This window comes from Schistocerca nitens, chromosome 6, assembly GCF_023898315.1.
Source record: "Schistocerca nitens isolate TAMUIC-IGC-003100 chromosome 6, iqSchNite1.1, whole genome shotgun sequence".
NCBI classification, from domain to species: Eukaryota; Metazoa; Arthropoda; class Insecta; order Orthoptera; family Acrididae; genus Schistocerca; species Schistocerca nitens.
This window is the reverse complement of record NC_064619.1, coordinates 621,055,942-621,076,340: the sequence shown is the minus strand read 5'-3', so window position 1 is coordinate 621,076,340 and position 20,399 is coordinate 621,055,942. Positions and strand designations below refer to the sequence as shown.

Here is a 20,399-nt window from a genome sequence, read left to right as displayed (position 1 = left end):
TCTTTCATCGTTAACTGAAATGAGAAATAACATCCCCACTATCTATCACACACTGGTATTCCACTGTCCACCCAACACATGTAATATCCTTGTCTGTCCTTACTCTTTCCAACCTCCTTCCTCAAGATTCATGTCCCTGCAATAGACCCAGATGCATCACCTGACCCATACATTCTTCCACCTACTCCAAGCCTGTCACTGGCATATCTTACCCTATCACAGTGCCAGCTGTGAAAGCATGTGATCTACAAACTTAGATGCAACCACTGTGCTGCATTCTACATGGGTATAACTACTAAAAAGCTGTCTGTCTGCACAAATGGCCACTGCCAAACTGTGGCCAAGAGACAGCTGGACTACCAAGTTGCTGAACAGGTCACCCAGCACGGTGTGCTTCACTTTAATGACTGCTTCACAGCCTATGCCATCTGGATTCTTCCCAACAGCTGCTCTTCTGAATAGTAAAAGTAGGACCTCTCCTTACAACATATCCTTCATTCCTGTGACCTCCGTGGCCTCAGCCATTGGCAATCCCATCCTTCACCTGCCTTTCTTCTTCCTACTCCCACTACAGTACACACACACCTTCTGTTCTGCCGACACAGTTACAAATTCTTTCCTCTTCTCTATCTACTTCTCTCTGCTGCCTCCCCCCTACCCCCAAACAGCCCTCTACCCACCACATCTTTTCACACACCCAGGCAACACTAGTATCTTTCTGCATCCCTGCCTGCTAACCCTCCCCTTCCAGCACCACAAAATAAGCTAATTTACAGTCCTCTATGGTTAACATATGTATTTATGTATTTACATGGCGGTCAGACAGACAACCCAGTAAGACATCAACTTCCTGTAGTTACAGGAATTCTACCATTGGTGAAGGTGCATACTCCCCCCCCCCCCCGCCCCCCCCTGCTGTTTTAAAATATGATTTCAACAAATCTATCCTGACCCCCACTCCCCTGTGTGTGTGTGTGTGTGTGTGTGTGTGTGTGTGTGTTTTATTTAGCTGAAAGCTCAGATCTCAGATACACAAGATTGTTACTGTTGCTATCAACTGCTAAACGCCTCAGCCAGGTAGTGAGGGGTTTTATTCTTTACATTATTGCTATCTTTACATTCTGATTTCTGACTCACCAAAAGAATACTGCGTAAATGGCTGGTGGAGCCAGTCTCGGCAACAGCTGCTGCGTAGGACACCCATGCAGCATCAGAGCCATGCACTTCTTTTGTTCCATCAAGAACCAGTTCTAGAAGGGGCTCATATTGTTCACTTTTAACTAATTGGCACATCAATTCATGTTGTAGGGGAGTTTTGCGGAACTCTTTAACACAGTTGACATACTCTGTTACTGCACCCTCCAAATTGTTGCTGAAAGATAAATGTATATTGAGTCACAGAATTTCTGGTACTATGATTAATTAATTACAAACAGAGAGAAAGTATGGATAACACTTCCCTTCAGGGGCCATAATACATCATACAATATAGAAAAAAATCTTAAAAAAATAATATTTCTAAATTTTGGAACTATATATTCATCTAGAGTGAGGGAAAAGATTTCTTTGGAAAGGTTGCAACTGAAAAGGGCGGGTAGACTCAGACCTTATGTAAAATGTAGAAAACGTCTTATCTGTTGTGAGGCAGAAGGAAGGCACAAATGACAAAAAGGCATGAGAGCTGGTGGGGGGAGGGAGGGGGTGGGGAGAGACAGACACACAAGTGGTGACAAAAACAAAAGTGAGTACAGAAATAAGTAAATAATTGAGCAAACAATGAGGAATCTTTGGTGTGACGTTACATGTGCAGGACTGCTGTTCAGATAGCTCTCCAATATTTTATTAAGTCTTAGGCCTCAGATACTTATTTCAAAGATTACTGATGTTAATATCTGCAGTAAGAGTAATTTATTAGTGGCTTTTTGTTCATCTAAATTTTTCTTTTTATATTATTGATTCAAGTGGTCTGCTATTCATGAGTGTACTTACATCATTCATTGAAGTCTCAGCAATGTGTTTACATTTCGCAGCATGCAGTTGTGGCTGCAGTGGTTCTAAAGCCAAATACTGACAAAGTTGTTTGTGCACTGTATTCAAATATTAAATTCAGTAGTTTTCAATTGTTCATCTAAATATTAGCAGTGTGTTTACATTTCATGGCAAGCAATTGCAGCTGTAACGATTCTTAAGTACTGACAAAGTTGTTTATGCACTGTTATTTGGTCATTAAATTTAACAGTTTTTAACAGTCTCTTGTGTTGTTTCTGGTGAAATAGTGGTTTAATAAACGGTCAGAAACTTTCGACCACTGTTTTTCATAAAGTTCTTTGTGCATTGTAGTCATTTATTAAATTTTGTACAATAGTTTTCAGCTGATGTTTGTAGTGAAATAGTTCAGTAAAACATTCATCCGCTGTATTTAATTTCATCAAGTGTTCCAGTGGTCACTTGAATTATTGGTTTTAGAAAAGAAATTGTGTGAGGTTTTTGTGGTATTGGTGTTAGTTATGGTTTAGTAGTATTAATAAAAGCAGTTCCTTTCTTAGTAGAGTGCAAAATTCAAGACCACTACTGTTAGTTCTTTCAATAGTTCTTGTGTAGTAACTGAACTTAGGTAACATACACATTTAGTTTTTTCACTAACTGTTAACATTTTGCCACGAGTGAGAAGTGTGGGTTCTGTCGTAGGTTTTCGAGTAATGGTTTACTGTGTGTGATTTGTTCCAAGTATTTTCATTGGAAGGAATGCAGTGGGGAAGGCAATGGGCATTCTAGAGTGATCCTCTCCAGAGCAGGAATGTCAAATCTGCGCCCTCCAGGTGCAGTTACAAAACACAAAGGAGGAGCTAGATAGGATGAGGAGGGTGAAGGGCACTGGAGAATGGGAACTGGCAGTCGGTAAGAAGACAGCGGCGAAGATGAGGAGGAGGAGGAGGGGGAGGAGGAAGAGATATTCAGACCCCCCCCCCCCCTTGTACTTTGCATATTATCAATAGACTTGACCAACTGTCGGAATTTAGTGGAGAGGAGCCTCTTGTAGCTGTAGATGTAGGTGTAGGAAACATACAGTAGTCCTCAGCAGTTAGGAACCCTAAGTCAGTTGCAAATTCTAACAAAAAGATTAAGGTTTTGTTGCTAAGTAGTTCACATGCCAGAGGTGTGGGCCAAGAGTTGCAGAAAGTGTTGGGGAGTGAGTACCACGTCACCAGCTTTGTGAAGCTTTGGTTCAGGTGACTGCTAACATTGGGGAGTCATGTAGGAATTTTACAGAAGAGAATCGGGCAGTGATTGTGGGTGGAGCAGGGAACTGTCATGATAGGGACAGGGAGTATGATGTAGCTGGTGACCTGGTAAAGATAGCTACTCAAACAGGTGGCACAAATGTGCACTTCATGCAACTGTTTCAGCATCATGATCAACCTCATCTTAATGCTGCTGTTAGGTGTGTTAATGTGGTGCTGGAGAAGGTGCTAATAGTGGAGGGCATGGCTCACATTGCATTGCTGCTATTTGAGTCTATCAATAGATCAGTTTCACTAGGCATGGCTTGCACCTCAGTAGGTATGGGAAGTGGAGGCTGGCAAAGCTTATAGGTGACAGTGTAGTGGGCGGTGGCAGGATCACTCATAGGAAACTTCCTGTAGTAGTTGGTGTTAGAGCTGCACCTTTTTGGACTGAAGTCAGCTGATTGGTACCCCTGCTTATAGGAAGTCTTTCTAACACAGGAATCACATTCAAAGGAAGTCAAGCATCTAAGCAGTGAAGGAATTGGCATATTTTATCAAAATATAAGAGGTATTAAAGATAGAGTTAGTGAACTGCTTATAGATGTTGACTGACATTATTGGTATACCAGAGTGCCACTTAAATAATTTTACCAAGATACAGATTAGCTGGCTGTTTTTCAAGGAGTTCTTTGAGGAGTGGGGGAGTGGCCATGTATGTAAAAACCAGTATTCCATTTGAATCCGTAGACATGTCATAACAGTGCTCTGATCAGATATTTGAATGTTGTGCAGGGACAGTTGAATTTAGTGAAACTAGACAGCTAATTGTTGTTTTTATAGGTTCCATAACTCTGACTTCAGAGCATTTCTGCTCAAGCTAGGGAGGGGTCTTGGTTCACTTTATAGGAAGTACAAAAAATTACTTGTATGTGGTGACTTCAAGATTAATTTTGTATGTGACTGTGCAAGAAAAAGGATGTTGGTAGGTATAAATTCATATGACCTGATGCAGTTTCCAAACAGGGTGCAGGAGAACAATAGCATAGCCATAGACAATAGTTTTATTCATTCTTCATTACTAGATCAGCATTCTGTTAGTAAAAGGGTGAATCGCCTTTCAGACCATGATGCACAAATTTTAACGCTAAAAGGTTTTTGTACCCAAACAAATGTTATATATAATTATGAACTGTGCAGAAAAGATAATCCAATGGCAATAGAGTTTTTTAAACCTCATTAAGGAACAAGAGTGGAAGGATGTTTATAGTGCCAATTACGTAGATGACAAATTTAATGCTTTCCGTAACACATTTCTCATTCTCTTTGAAAGTTGCTTTCTATTGGAACATTTGAAACAGGGCACTAGCAGTAAAAAGCAGCCTGAGTGGCTGACTAGTGGGATAAGGATATCTTGTAGAACAAAGTGGGAATTATATCAAAATGTTAGATATAGTCACAATTGAGCTACAGTAGCACATTACAAACAGTTATGTAAGGTGCTTAAAAATGTTATTAGGAAGGCAAATAGTATGTAGTACACCAACAGAATAGCTAATTCAGAGGATAAAATTAAAACCATATGGTCAGTCACGAAGGAAGTGTCTGATCAGCAGCAAAGGGTCAACGATATAAAGTCAGTTCGTAACAAACATGTTTCTGTTACTGATAAGTCAGATGTATGTACATTATTTAGCAATCTTTTCCTGGGCATTGCTGATAAATTAAACAAAAGCTTATTTTCTATAGGGAATCGTATAACTCTCTTGGAAAATGCCTTTCTGAGACTGATGTCTGAAATACTCCTCTGTGATACTGACAAGAGAGAGATTAAGTCAATAATTACATCACTGAAGATTAAGGGCTTTCATGGACATGATTGAGTACCTAGTAATTGTAATATTTCCTTTAAGAATGGTCAGTTTCCTGAATGATTGAAGTACTCAGTAGTACAGCAGCTGCATAAAAAGGGAGAAAGAGATAGTGTAGACAGTTTTTGACCTATTTCTACGCAATCAGTGTTTGCTAAAGTGATTGAAAAGGTTGTGCATGTAAGGATAATTGATCTTTTCGCTTCACATAATTTGCTATCAAATGTACAGTTCGGTTTTAGAAGTGGTTTAAGTATTGAAAATGCTATATTCTCTTTTCTCTGTGAGGTACTGGATGGATTAAGCCAAAAGTTTCGAACACTAGGCATCTTTTCTGATTTAACTAAGGCTTTTGATTTGTGTTGATCACAAAATGTTGCACCAGAAGTTGGACCATTACGGAATACGGGGAGTAGCTCACAATTGGTTCACCTCTTACTTTAACAACAGACAGAAAAAGATCATTGTCTACAGTGTTGAGATTGGCTATGACGTGGGGTCTGAGTGGAGCACGGTTAAATGGGGGGTGTCCCAGGGACCAGTGTTGGGGCCACTCCTGTTCCTTATTTACATACATACATACATCAAAAAAAGTTTTGCATCACCTCGGTTCCCAGAACTCCTGAAGACAGACGTTGACTGTTGACACTGTATCACAGACACAGTCCCTTTGACTGTTCAGAGATGTCACCAAACCCACCCAACAATGTATACAACCATGCATGAGCAGCGTCTGTTAGGCAGAGGGGGTCTGACAGCCGATCAGTTCCAGTTATTCCACCAGGAAGGAGGTACATGGCTCATGTTGTCTGTAGTTCAACCATGCCTAGATGGTCAATACCGCGGTTCGATTGCGTCCGCTTTGTTACTTTGTGCCAGGAAGGGCTCTCAACAAGGGAAGTGTCCAGGCGTCTGGGAGTAAACCATAGCGTTGTTCGGACATGGAGGAGTTAGAGAGAAACAGGAACTGTCAATGACATGCCTTGCTCAGGCCACCCAAGGGCTACTACTGCAGTGGATGACCGCTACTTACAGATTATGCCTCGGAGGAACCCTGACAGCAATGCCACCATGTTGAATAATGCTTTGTGTGCAGCCACAGGATGTCGTATTATGACAAACTGTGCGTAATAGGCTGCATGATGCACAACTTCACTTCTGACGTCCATGGCGAGGTCAATTTTTGCAACCACGCAGCACAGTACAGATAGGCCCAACAACATGCCGAATGGACTGCTCAGGATTGGCATCATTCTCTTAACCGATGAGTTTTGCATGTGCCTTCAACCAGACAATCGTAGGAGACATGTTTGGAGGCAACCTGGTCAGGCTGAACGCCTTAGACACACTGTCCAGTGAGTGCAGCAAGGTGGAGGTCCCCTGCTGTTTTGGAGTGGCATTATGTGGGGCCTACGTACACCGCTGGTGCTCATGGAAGGCGCCGTAACGGCTGTACGATACGTGAATGCCATCCTACAACCGATAGTGCAACCATATAGGCAGCATACTGGCGAGGTATTCATCTCCATGGATGACGGTTCGCATCCCCATCATGCAAATCTTGTGAATCACTTCCTTCAGGATAACAACATCACTCGACTATAGTGGATAACATGTTCTCCAGACATGAACCCTATCAAACATGCCTGGAATAGATTGAACAGGGCTGTTTATCGATGACGTGACCCAACCACTCTGAGGGATCTATGCCGAATCGCCGTTGAGGAGTGAGAAAATCTGGACAACAATGCCTTGATGAACTTATGGATAACATGCCACGACGAATCCAGGCACGCATCAATGCAAGAGGTGGTGCTACTGGGTATTAGAGGTACCAGTGTGTACAGCATTCTGGACCACCACCTGTGAAGGTCTCGCTGTATGGTGGTACAACATGCAATGTGTGGTTTTCATGAGCAATAAAAAGGGCGGAAATGATTTTTATGTTGATCTCTATTCCAATTTTCTGTACAGGTTCTGGAACTCTCAGAACCGAGGTGACGCAAAATTTTTTTTTGATGTGTGTAAATGATATGCTCTCCAGTATTACCGGTGGTTATAAACTATTTCTGTTTGCTTATGACACTAGCTTGGTAGTAAAGGATGCTGTTTTTACAGTTCCTAACACACAATTCAACAAAACCCGACTTTTTGATTTCACAGAATAGACAAATGATTAGCGAAACTGAACAGTTCAAATTTCTAAGTGCTCAGCTAGATAGTAAACTGTAGTGGAAAGACCACATTCAGGATCTTGTTCAAAGACTTAATGCTGCCACTTTTACTATTTGAATAGTATGTGAAGTAAGTGATAGTCCAACACGAAAAACAGTCTACTTTGCTAATTTTCATTTGCTTATGATGTATGGTATTATATTTTAGGGCAATTCTTCCCATTCTCAAAGGATAATATTGGCTCAGAAATGGGCAGTTCAGGCAGTAAATGATCTAAGTTCACAAAGCTCTCGTCAACCCCTGTTCATTAGTTTGGGTATTCTGACATTGGCCTCTCATACATATACTCTCATTTCTTGTTACCAATATAAGGTTATTTCCAAGAATTAGCAGCTTTCACTCAGGTAATACTAGGCAGAAATGTAATCTGCATTTGGACCACACTTGTTTGACTCTTGTGCAGAAAGGTGTGCAGTATACTGCTGTATCTGTTTTAAGAATACATAAATCTTCAGTTATCCACGCGATTTCAAACCGAAATTGAAGAGTTTCCTCATAGGTCACTCCTCCTATTCTGTTAAGGAGTTCCTTGAAAAAGTAACCTGATTCTTGTGTTATGTGATTGATTGCATTTATATAAACTTATGGCTTATCTTTTTTTGTTCATAAACATTTTATTTTATCTGTTATTACTTTTATGTTGTAATTTCAAGTTCCAAGACCTTGGAGATTTGCTCCTCAATTTGGTTCTATGGTACAAGACATCTTCTTCTTCTTCATGCGATCAGGCCCAGAGGACCGCGCGCCACCACAGTTAGAGCTCTCCATCCGTCTCTGTCTTCTGCTATCTGTCTCCAGTTTTCTGTGACTCCCAGCTGCAACAGGTCTTCTCTCACTCCATCGATCCACCTCTTTCTAGGTCTTCCCACTGGTCTGCTGCCTGACGGGATCCAGTCCATTGTGATTTTGGGCCATCTTCTTGCCTCCATTCTAACAACATGTCCAGCCCATTGCAGTCTTTTGCTTCTCATCACTCCCAAGATGTTAGGCTCCTGGTACAGCTCTTCTAATTCAGTGTTATGGCGTCTTCTCCATTCTCCAGTAGTCTGATCTCTGACTGGTCCAAATATTTTCCTGAGGACTTTCCTTTCAAATGTTATCATTCGCTTAAGGTCTTGTTTTCGAGTGCTCCAGGTTTGAGAACCATAAAGTACTACTGGCATTATTAATGTCTTATACAACCGTAGCTTTAGTTGTTGCGAGACACTTCTACATTTTAATATAGGGGCTAGAGAGTGATAGTATCTGTTTCCCGACTGCAGTCGTGCTTTTATCTCTGCTTCAGTTGATGTTACTTCTGTAAAAAATGATCCAAGGTATTTGAACTCTTTCACATGTTTATACCTGGTGTTGTTCACAATTAAATCTTGAGAGTTCTGGATCTTTCTTCCTATGGTCATATACTCTGTCTTTTCAGAGCTAATTTGTAGACCGATCCTAGCTGCCAATAACTCCAAGGTCTGGATACTTCTCTTCAGATCTTCTTGTGTGCATGCTAATAGTGCAATGTCGTCTGCATAGGCCAGATATGTAATGTGTTCATTACCAATTTGAATGCCCTTGATGTTTTCTTTGTTGAGATCCCGCATTACCTTCTCAAGTGCCAGGTTGAAGAGGACAGGTGATAGTCCATCTCCTTGGCGTAATCCTGTTACAACTTGGAAGCTTTCTGTCATTTGATTGCCTACCTTAACCTTAAGTTTTGTGTCATTTAGGCATACCTCTACCAGTTTGACCAACTTCTTTGGTATACCAAACTCCGTCATAGTTCCAATCAGGCTAGGTCTATGTATACTGTCGTAAGCCTTCTTGAAGTCTACAAACAGGAGATGTAACTCTCGTCCGTATTCGTACATTTTTTCACAGACCTGTTTTAGGACAAAAATCTGGTCCGTGGTTGATCGCCCTGCCTGGAAACCTCCTTGGTATTCTCCAATTATGTCTGTTGCTATAGGTTTTATTCGTTCCAATAGGCAGTTGGAGAAGATCTTATAGCAGGTGTTGAGTAGCGCTATGCCCCTGTAGTTGTCACATACGGATTTGTCTTTCTTTTTATATATGGGGCATATCACAGCTACCTTCCATTCCTCTGGTATTTCATGTTTTACCCAAATTTGCTCGATTAGCTTGTGGATTTTGAAACAGAGGATTTCGTCTCCAGCCTTGAGAAGTTCAGCAGGAATACCGTCCTCACCTGGACTTTTACCATTCTTAAGGTTTTTAATCTGGTTCCTTATCTCTTCAATGGTGGGTGGAGGATATTCTGGGTCTACTGTTACTGGTTCATCAAACTCAAGTAGTTCGGTTGGTTCATCAGAGTTTAGTAATTCTCTGAAGTATTCCATCCATCTTCTTCCAATTTTTTGATCTTCTGTTAACATTCTTCCATTGGCATCTTTTATGAATCTGTGTTGATGGTATGTCCCTCCTTTAAAACTTTTCACTTTTCTATAAAGTTCTTTATACCTATTTCCATGAAAGTCTTGTTCAGCTTCCTCCATGATACTTTTAACATATTTTCTCTTTGCTTTCCTCAATGTGGCTTGGGTCTGCCGTCGTGTTTCTTCAAACTTCGATTTTTCTTCTTCTTGCATATTGCTTTGTATCCACAGTAGTTTGGCCCGTTGTCTCTCCCTGATAGCTCCCTCACACTCCTCATTGAACCACACTCTTTTTCCCCTAGTTCGCTTTTGGATTACTTCTTGGGCTGTTTCTTTAATGGTCTCTGCAATCGCCTTCCAGTTCTGATCCACCACAGTATCTCTCCTTCCTCTTCATTCAAAGCCTCAAAACGGTTTGTTAGTGCTATCTTGAAAGTTCTTCTTATATTATCTTCAGTCAGACTCTCATGGTCATATCGAGTGACTCTTTGCATTCTTTTGTGCTTCCTGGCTCTCCATATTGTTTTCATCCTTCCTCTGACAAGGAAGTGGTCTGATCCACATTCCGCACCTCTTGCCGTTCTAACATTTTGTATCCACTTCTTTATTCTCTTCTCTACAATTAGGTGGTCAATTTGGTTCACTGTTTTCCCATCTGGAGACACCCAGGTTCCTTTATATATTCTCTTCCTGTCGAAATCAGTACTACTTATAAACAAGCCTTTTGCAGTCGCAAAGCTAACCAGCCTAGTGCCATTATCACTGCTCACATCATGTAAACTGTGCTTTCCGATGGTCCCCATGAAGGCTGCTTCTTTCCCTATTTTCGCATTAAAATCTCCAAGGATAATTTTGTAATGTTCACTTGGTACATTGTCTAAAACCGTTTCTAATTCCTCGTAGAAAATATCTTTTTTGATGTCATCGCTTTCTTCGGTTGGGGCATGACAATTTATATATGTGAGTTTGTGTTTTCCCGTGTCTATGGTTAGGAGTGAGATTCTGGGGTTGATTGATTTAAAATCTATGAGAGTGGTACAGAGTGATTTCTTCACTGCAAAACCAGTTCCTAGTGAGTGGTTTGTTTCTGAGGCTCCATGGAATATGACATAGTTTTCCATTTCTTTAGCTCCGGTTTCTGTCCACCTTGTTTCTTGCAGGGCCAATAGATCAATTTGATACTTATCTGCCTCCCTTACTACACATTTTGCTGCCCCAGGTTGGTATAGGCTTCTGACATTCCAGGTCCCTAGTTGTTGTATTTCCTTCCGTAGTCCTTGTTCTTGCTTAGGTCGTTTTACAGAGATCAGTCCTATCCGAGGCTCTTCTGTGATGCTAGTACCGGTGATTATTTTTTTTCCAGGACGGGTTGGTAGCCCGTCGCCAACCCCCAACCTGGAGGACCAGGATTTTTCATTCGGGGTTTTCTCCCGTAGAAAGATTGGCTTCTCCACGCCTATAGAGGTCTTTCTGCCCTTTTGTACATATACCAGGGAATGACAGGAAAAGGAAATGGTGAGGACAGGTTTGGGATAGGAAAGGGGGGCGATAGATCGTTGTGGGACACACTTTGTCTGGCTCCTCCCCTTTGGCCTGTGCGGCATGGGTGACCCTGCTGGTAGCTACGCTGGTACAAGACATATAAAATAAAAAGCTGTATTACCTGGTAGGGATTATGCTAATGGATGTTGGCAGGATGAAAGGACATGTTAAACAGAAAGTTCCCATCTTCAGGGTTTGGTGACACACTTGACATGTAGTTTGAGACAAGTGAGTCATTTAGTATAGACGCCACTAGAGTCTGCTGAAGGGTGTGTCCAGAAATTAGGTTCTGTACATTCCCAAGGCAGCCTATCCTGTGTTCATTGAAGCATTAAGCTAGTTTGGTGGTAGTGATCCTTATATAGACAGCTGTACAGCAAACTCAACTCAGTATGAGCTTTACTTATGTTCAACTACACATCTGATTCTTTAAAAAAAGCACACCCACATCATCCAGTAACCCTTACGCCTTGAAAAGTGTGTTTGTGATAACAACAATGGAAAGGCAACAATGGAAAGGCCAGGATGGAATAACAACAATATGAAAAAACAATATTATGAAAAGGATAGACTGCTATTCCTCACAGAGAGGAGATGTTGAGTCAACAATCCATTGTTACTATTCTCCAACGAATTACTTTACTCAGTGTCTGTCTTTTACTTCCTCTTCTTTTCTATGAATTACCTGTCGCCATCCAAATCACACACGCTCTGTCATATGAGCCACACATTCACACAAGCACAACTCACACACACATGGCCACTGTCTCCAACAACTGAGATCCAGTGGGAAGCTTGACTGTTCAGCAGTCTTTTCATTGTGTCTGTCTGTGACTCCAAATTTCCTCTATGTGGGCAGTAGCAACCTATCCTTTTCATACTGTAATTATGAAAGTATTCTGACATTTTATTACCATTCCCTATTTATTAGGCAATCATCTAAATAATGATGATGATTAAATCTGTTTGACTGGTTAGCAAATAGGTTTACGGGATACACAAAGGGACTAACTGTGTACACAAGAGAACTCATAATAATTTAAGTAAATCAGTAATGCAGACTGTCCAAAGTGTGGATTAATTCTATTCTTGGAATGATGGTTTTTGTAGAGTGACAATCTGAGTTGGCGAAACCTTGAAAGAGTTGTTTGCAGACCTGGTGTCATGTTGTATGGACTTATGAAGGATAATAATTTAATTATTATGTTTTCTAATAATTTAAACATTTTGGGTGATTTTGCACTGACATCATTTGCCTAATGAGAGAGCTGTGTCATGAGGTCAGCCCCTCAGTGTGCTACTCACAAGAGCTTCTAGCACCTATCGGTGATCAAAGCAAAACTTGTGTGTCTATTAGAATAAAATTTAATAAAAGCACTTGGTGTATGTTTATTTATGTTTTATGTGTTAATTTTGTGATATTCCATCATATTTATGTGCATTTTAGATGGTTTATACCATGTAAAAAAACTGTGGGTAATTCTGTAATGCCCACAACAAAATGTGGTAGGCGCAATTACTGGAAGCAGAGTTACCTATCCAGCTTATTTCCACTCACACAAACGGTGTCCTATGGGGGACTATAAATAACTGGTTTCAAAAGCACTGCACGAAGTTCACATTATTCACTGTAAAATGTCAATTACGTTGCAATTTGGGAACAGAAGGCAACAGGCAAAAGATTTTGTGGAATGATTACTTGTGAAAATATATTTAAATCGACAAAAGCTCATTCAGTAACAGAAAATCTTAACATGATTTAATATACAAAAGGGCAATGTATACTACACCACAGTAAGAGACACTGTGTAGAACTCATTATTTCAAGATATATACATTTATTTTGGAAACTATATTAGTGTTACCTATTTAAAATTACAGCAACCAGAATGAATGTTCAATATAAAAAGATATGATCAGTTTTAACTGTGGTGAGGAGGAGGGAGGGTGGAACAGTAACACCTTAGACTGTTAGACGATAATCTTCGTTTTCATCAGTATAGGATTCTGGTTTGCACAGCAAATATGCAGTCACAGACAAACATACAAGTTCTATTTGTATCTCCTATCGTGCCTGGTTATCCTTCCCCAACCCTCTCCCTTCTCAGAACACCAGATTGCTATAGGCACTATGCACGTGTCAAAAACTCGACTCTTTCTTATTACAATGGCGGAAACCTTCATTTATATGTGTTGCAGTGTCAAAGATGATAAACAGAATTATAACCTCTTTTACTTCCAAATTCTGTAGTATGGTCTAAAAATATCTTAATTTGTAAGAGGAAAAGTAAGCATAAAGTTCTCTTAAAATATATTAACAAAATAATAAGTTTATGAGTATATGGCTCAATAAATTTTACTTTTGCTTACCAATTTAAGTAGGTTCTAATGACAGCACCTAAGAGAACATTTGTCACTGAACAGTAACCGAGAAGGGCCAATTGTTCTAACATTCTCTTAGTAATATCTGGATTGTTCTTTTCTGCCACTGCATTCAACAATTTAAAACAGTTACGTGATATTTCAGTTGTATTCCTGATTTTATGTGAAGATGCATAATTCTTCAGTACATGTAATGCATCTGTGAAGAAAGTAAATATCAATCTGTTGATTCTGTCTTCCCTCTAAAACCGCAATCATTTGAAGAAAATAACAGCTATGACATCAGAAATTATTCAGACTTACCTGTTTCTTTTCCACAAGAAATAAGAAGAGTTGCATAATCCACAACCTTATACTCATCAAGTTTCAAGCCAGGAAATTCTTGCATTAAATGTGTGAAATATTTTTGTGCAGCTTCCAAATTTTTACATTTTACATGCACATCCAACAATGCAGCATACATTCCTGGAGAAAATTCATGGCCCGCTCTTTCAAATTCCTACAATTACCCAACAAATATGTCCTTCTCATTAATATTAAAAGAATGTTGTATAAGACGGTGATCAAAAAGTTTCCAGGGGTGATCAAAAAGTTTCCATTTGAAGGCATATTATCCAGAATTCATATGCCAATCAATCAAAATCACTGTGATCACTGTGAGCAATGAGGCAATCATCCCACCAATGAACTAGGTTGAAGATACCCAGTTGGTAAAACACTGTCCTGCTGTGTCAAGAAGTCCATAACTATAACTGTCTGCTGTACATCCTCATCTGACAGGAACTGTCAAGTCTTCAAGGCGTTTTTCAAGGGACCAGTGGCGTGATAATCACATGGAGAGAGATCAGGACTATACAGTGGGTGTTCATGTGTCTCCCACTTGAGTTCGCATAACATCTGCCTTACAACATTTGCGATATGGAGACGTGTTATTATGAAGCAGCAGCACTCCTAGTCGTGCACCATACACTTCATTCTCTGATGGACGTCTACTGATGTATGTCCTTTGGCAACCAAGAAGAGAATAACATTAAGTTGGTCCTGTTTGGACAAACTGGTAATAGCATCACCATGGTTCACCTTTCCACAATGACCTAACACATGTCAGGAAAACACAAATGTCACACTAATCCCTACAGACTGGTGCTTCGATAACCACATTGGAGACATTCTATGTCACATACAAGCTGCAGCAACACCCTCAAACCAGAACTTTTTGATCGCCCCTTATAATATTAAACCTGCTTTAAAATATCGAGAGGGATGGCACACATTTTGAGATAAGTATTACAATTTTTAAAGCAAAGGCCTCATGCAATGCTTACAGACTGAATACCTGAAGAACATACAGCTAATAGACATATTTTAAGGTTACAGAACAAGTCATATGAAGTATTTACAAAATGAATTAAATTTTTACTGTCATTGAAAGAATTCATAATAAACTAAAATAATTGAAATAACAATCCAAGTACCTTTTCAATCCTTGCAGCATTCTGACAATCACCTAGTTTACAATACATCTGCAACAGCCTTCGAAGCACACCACGAGTGTTCATACTTTTAGATTTCAGTTCCAGTAAGTGGCATTCAAGTTCCTCCAGAGTCATCTCTCTCTGTTGTGAGCATTACATCCAAGATTATATGGAGCATGCAAAATAATATGTACATAACAGTATAATTAACTATTCAGATCTTTAAGAGATAAATAAATTAATTACATTACAACAATACGAGAGAAGGAAAGATGCTACTCACCATATAGTGGAGATGCTGAGCCGTGATAGGCACAATAAAAAGATCCACACAATCATAGTTTTCGGCCATTAAGGCCTTTGTCAGCAGTACACACACACACACACACACACACACACACACACACACACACACAAGTGCAACTTGCACACACATCTGCTGTCTCAGAGAGCTGAAACTACACTGCGAGCAGCAGCAACAGTGCACGATGGGAGTGGCGACTGGGTGGGGGTAAGGAGGAGGCTATCGAGGGGAGGGGGAGGGATAGTATGGGGGGAGTGGTGATGGGGGGAGGGGGTAGGTAGCGGAAAGGAGGGAAATAAAAATAAAAGAAATTAAAAGACTGGGTGTGGTGGTGAAATGATGGCTGTGTAGTGCTGGAATGGGAACAGGGAGGGGGCTGAATGGGTGAGGACAGTGACTAACGAAGGTTGAGGCCAGGAGGGTTACGGGAACATAGGATGTATTGCAGGGAAAGTTCCCACCTGCCCAATTCAGAAAATCTGGTGTTGGTGGGAAGGATCCATACGGCACAGGCTGTGAAGTAGTCATTGAGATGAGGGGTATCATGTTTGGCAGCGTGTTCAGCTACAGGGTGGTCCACTTGTTTTTTGGCCACAGTTTGTCGGTGGCCGTTCATGCGGACAGACAGCTTGTTGGTTGTCATACCTTCATGGAATGCAACACAGTCGTTGCAGCTTAGCTTGTAGATCACATGACTGGTTTCAGAGGTAACGTGATAGGTAATGTTAGTGACCGGACTGGAGTAGGTGGTGGTAGGAGGATGTATGGTACATCTAGGTCTATTACAGGGGTATGAACCATGAGGTAAGGGATTGGGAGCAAGGGTTGTGTAAGGATGGACGAGTTTATTGTGTAGGTTCAGTGGACGGCGGAATACCACAGTAGGAGGGGTGGGAAGGATAGTGGGTAGGACATTTCTCATTTCAGGGTACGATGAGAGGTAATAGTACCGTGGATGTTTGTAGGTAATCCATTCAAAGGAGAAGAAAATACAGCCATGGGCACCCGCATGGCACCATCCTATGCTAACCTATTCATGGGCCATCTAGAGGAATCCTTCCTAAAAACCCAGAATCCCAAACGCCTCACCTGGTTCAGATTCATTTATGACATCTTTACTTTCTGGATTGAAGGTGAGGACACCTTATTCACATTCCTCCAGAACCTCAATAACTTCTCCCCCATTTGCTTCACCTGGCCCTACTCAACCCAACAAGCCACCTTCCTAGATGTTGACCTCCACCTCAGAGATGGCTACATCAGTACCTCCGTCCATATCGAACCTACTAAACACCAGCAATACCTCCACTTTGATAGGTGCCACCCGTTTCATACCAAGGAGTCCCTTCCGTACAGCCTAGCCATCCAGGATTGTCGCATCTGCAGTGACAAGTAGTCCCTCTCTAAATATACTGAGGGTCTCACTGAAGCCTTCACTGAATTTAATTATCCTCCCATCCTTGTACAAAAGCAAATCTCCTATGCCTTATCTTTCCAGTCTCCCACCACCTCCCAAAGTCCCACAGTCCGGCCACAGAGGAGCATTCCCCTCCTAACTCAGTACCGTCCGGGACTGGAGCAACTGAATTACATTCTCCAGCAGGGTTTCGATTACCTCTCGTCGTGCCCTGAAATGAGAAATGTCTTACCCACTATCCTTCCCACCCCTCCTACCATAGTATTCCACCATCGACCGAACCTACACAATATACTCGTCCATCCTTAACACAATCCTTGTTCCCAATCCCTTACCTCATGGCTCATTTCCCTGTAATAGACCTAGATGCAAGACCTGTCCCATACATCCTCCTACCACCACCTACTCCAGTCCGGTCACTAACATTACCTATCACGTTACCTCTGAAACCAGTCATGTGATCTACAAGCTAAGCTGCAACGACTGTGTTGCATTCCATGAAGGCATGACAACCAACAAGCTGTCTGTCCGCATGAACGGCCACCGACAAACTGTGGCCAAAAAACAAGTGGACCACCCTGTAGCTGAACACGCTGCCAAACATGATACCCCTCATCTCAATGACTACTTCACAGCCTGTGCCATATGGATCCTTCCCACCAACACCAGATTTTCTGAATTGCGCAGGTGGGAACTTTCCCTGCAATACATCCTATGTTCCCGTAACCCTCCTGGCCTCAACCTCCGTTAGTCACTGTCCTCACCCATCCAGCCCCCTACCTGTTACCATTCCAGCACTACACAGCCATCATTTCACCACCACACCCAGTCTTTTATGTTCTTTTATTTTTATTTCTCTCCTTTCCGCTACTTACCCCCTCTCCCCTTCACCACTCCCACCATACTATCCCTCCCCCTCCCCTCGATAGCCTCCTCCTTACCCCCACCCAGTCGCCACTCCCATCGTGCACTGATGCTGCTGCTCGCAGAGTAGTTTCAGCTCTCTGAGACAGCAGATGTGTGTGCAAGTTGCACTTGCATGTGTGTGTGTGTGTGTGTGTGTGTGTGTGTGTGTCTACTGCCGACAAAGGCCTTAATGGTCGAAAACTATGATTGTGTGAATATTTTTATTGTGCCTATCGCACCTCAGCATCTCCGCTATATGGTGAGTTGCAACTTTCCTTCTCTCGTATTCTTATATTTCACCTTGGATTTTCCATTGTTTGATTAACTACATTACATGTGCTTTACTTCTGAAAGTGGTTTTTCCCCAGTAAGCAATACTATGTAGTGTTGTTGTTGCTGCTGCTGTTGTTGTTGTTGTTGTTGTCATGTTCCGTCCAGAGACTGCTTTGAGCAGCTCTCCATGCTACTCTATTCTGTGCAAGCCTCTTCATCTCCAAGTAACTACTGCAATCTACATCCTACTGAATCTGTTTAGTGCATTCATGCCTTGGTCTCCCTCAACGATTTTTACCCTCTGTACTTCCCTCAAATACTAAACTGATGATCCCTTGATGCCTCAGAACGTGTCCTAACAACCAATTCTTTCTTCTGGTCAAGTTGTACAACAAATTCCGCTTTTCCCCAGTTCTATGCAGTAGCTCCTCATTAGTTACATGCTCTACCCATCTAATCTTCAGCATTCTGTAGCACTAAATTTTGAAATCTTCTATTCTCTTCTTGTCTAAATTATTTATTGTCCAAATTTCACTTCCATACATGGGTACACTCCAGACAAACACTTTCAGAAAGGACTTAATGACACTGAAATCTATATTCGATGTTAACAAATTTCTCTTCTTCAGAAACGCTTTCCTCGCCATTGCCAGTCTACATTTTATATCCTCTCTACTTCGACCGTCATCAGTTATTTTGCTCCTCAAATAGCAAAATTCATGTACTTCTTTAAGTGTCTCATTTCCTACTATAATTTCCTCAGGGTCATCTGATTTAATCTGACTACATTCCATTATCCTCATTTTGCTTTTGTTTATGCTCATCTTATATCCTCCTTCCAAGACACTGTCCATCCCTTTCAACTGCTCTTCCAGATCCTTTGCTGTATCTGACAGAATTACCATGTCGTCGGCAAACATCAAAGCTTTCATTGCTTCTCCATGGATTTTAATTCCTTCTCCAAATTTTTCTTTTGTTTCCTTTACTGCTTGCTCAATATACAGATTAAATAACATTGGGGATAGGTTACAACCCTGTCTCACTCCCTTATCAACCACTGCTTTCCTTTTGTGCCCCTCGACTCTTATAACTTCCATTGGTGTATGTACAAATTGTAAATAGCCTTTCACTCCCAGTATATTATCCCTGTCACCTTCAGAATTTGGAAGAGTATCCCAGTCAACATTGTCAAAAGCTTTCTCCATGTCTACATATGCTAGAAACGTAAGTTTGCCTTTCCTTAATCTATCTTCTAAGATAAGTCATAGGCTCAGTATTGCCTCATGTGTTCCAACATTTCTGCGGAATCCAAACTGATGTTCCCCAAGGTCGGCTTTTACCAGTTTTTTATTTGTCTGTAAATAATTTGTGTTAATATTTTGCAGCTGTGACTTATTAAACTGATATTTTGGCAATTTTCACACCTGTCAACACTTGCTTTCCTTGGGATTGGAATTACTACATTCTTCTTGGAGTCTGAGGATATTACGCTGTCTCATACATCTTGCTCACCAGCTGGATGAGTTTTCTCAGGGTTGGCTCTTCCAAGGCTATCAGTAGTTCTAATGGAATGTTGTCTACTCCCAGGCCCTTGTTTCGACTTAGGTCTTTCAGTGCTCTGTGGAACTCTTCACACAATGTCATACCTCCCATTTCATCTTCATTTATGTCCTCTTCCATTTCCATGATATTACCCTCAAGTACATCGCTCTTGTATAGGCCCTCAATATAGTCCTTCCACCTTTATGCCTTCCCTTCTTTGCTTAGAACTGGGTTTCCATTTGAGCTCTTGATATTCATACAAGTGGTTCTCCTTTCTCCAAAGGTCTCTTTAATTTTCCTGTAGGCAGTATCTATATTACCCCTAGTGAGATAAGCCTCTACATCCTTACATTTGTGCTCTAGCCATCACTACTTAGCCATTTTGCACTTACTGTCGACCTCATTTTTGAGACATTTGTTTTCCTTTTTGCCTGCTTCATTTACTACATTTTTATATTTTCTCCTTTCATATTTGAATTCAGTATCTTTTCTGTTACCCAAGGATTTCTACTAGCCCTCATCTTTTTACCAACTTGATCCTCTGCTGCCTTCACTATTTCATCTCTCAAAGCTATCCATTCTTCTTCCATGTATTTCTTTCCCCCATTCTTGTCATTCATTCCCTAATGCTCTCTCTGAAACTCTCTACAACCTCTGGTTCTTTCCGTTTATCCATGTCCCATCTCCTTAAATTCCCACCTTTTTGCATTTTCTTCAGTTTTAATCTGCAGTTCACAACCAATAGATTGTGGTCAGAGTCCACATCGGCCCCTGGAAACGTCTTAAAATTTAAAACCTGGTTCCTAAATGTCTGTCTTACCGTTGTATAATCTATCTCGTACCATCC

General features: G+C 41.1%; 1 protein-coding gene across 3 annotated transcripts in view; it reads right to left on the bottom strand.

The window, feature by feature from the left end:
* The window catches only part of LOC126262847 (leucine-rich PPR motif-containing protein, mitochondrial), a 165,590-nt gene that overhangs the window by 38,587 nt on the left and 106,604 nt on the right, over nucleotides 1-20,399 (bottom strand). For all 3 annotated transcript variants that reach the window (XM_049959713.1, XM_049959715.1, XM_049959714.1), the window contains exons 11-14: nucleotides 15,111-15,251; nucleotides 13,939-14,134; nucleotides 13,624-13,834; nucleotides 1,138-1,372 (exon numbers count right to left, since the gene is read on the bottom strand). In XM_049959713.1, the coding sequence (XP_049815670.1) occupies nucleotides 1,138-1,372; nucleotides 13,624-13,834; nucleotides 13,939-14,134; nucleotides 15,111-15,251 (783 nt within the window). The remainder of the gene's footprint in view (nucleotides 1-1,137; nucleotides 1,373-13,623; nucleotides 13,835-13,938; nucleotides 14,135-15,110; nucleotides 15,252-20,399) is intronic.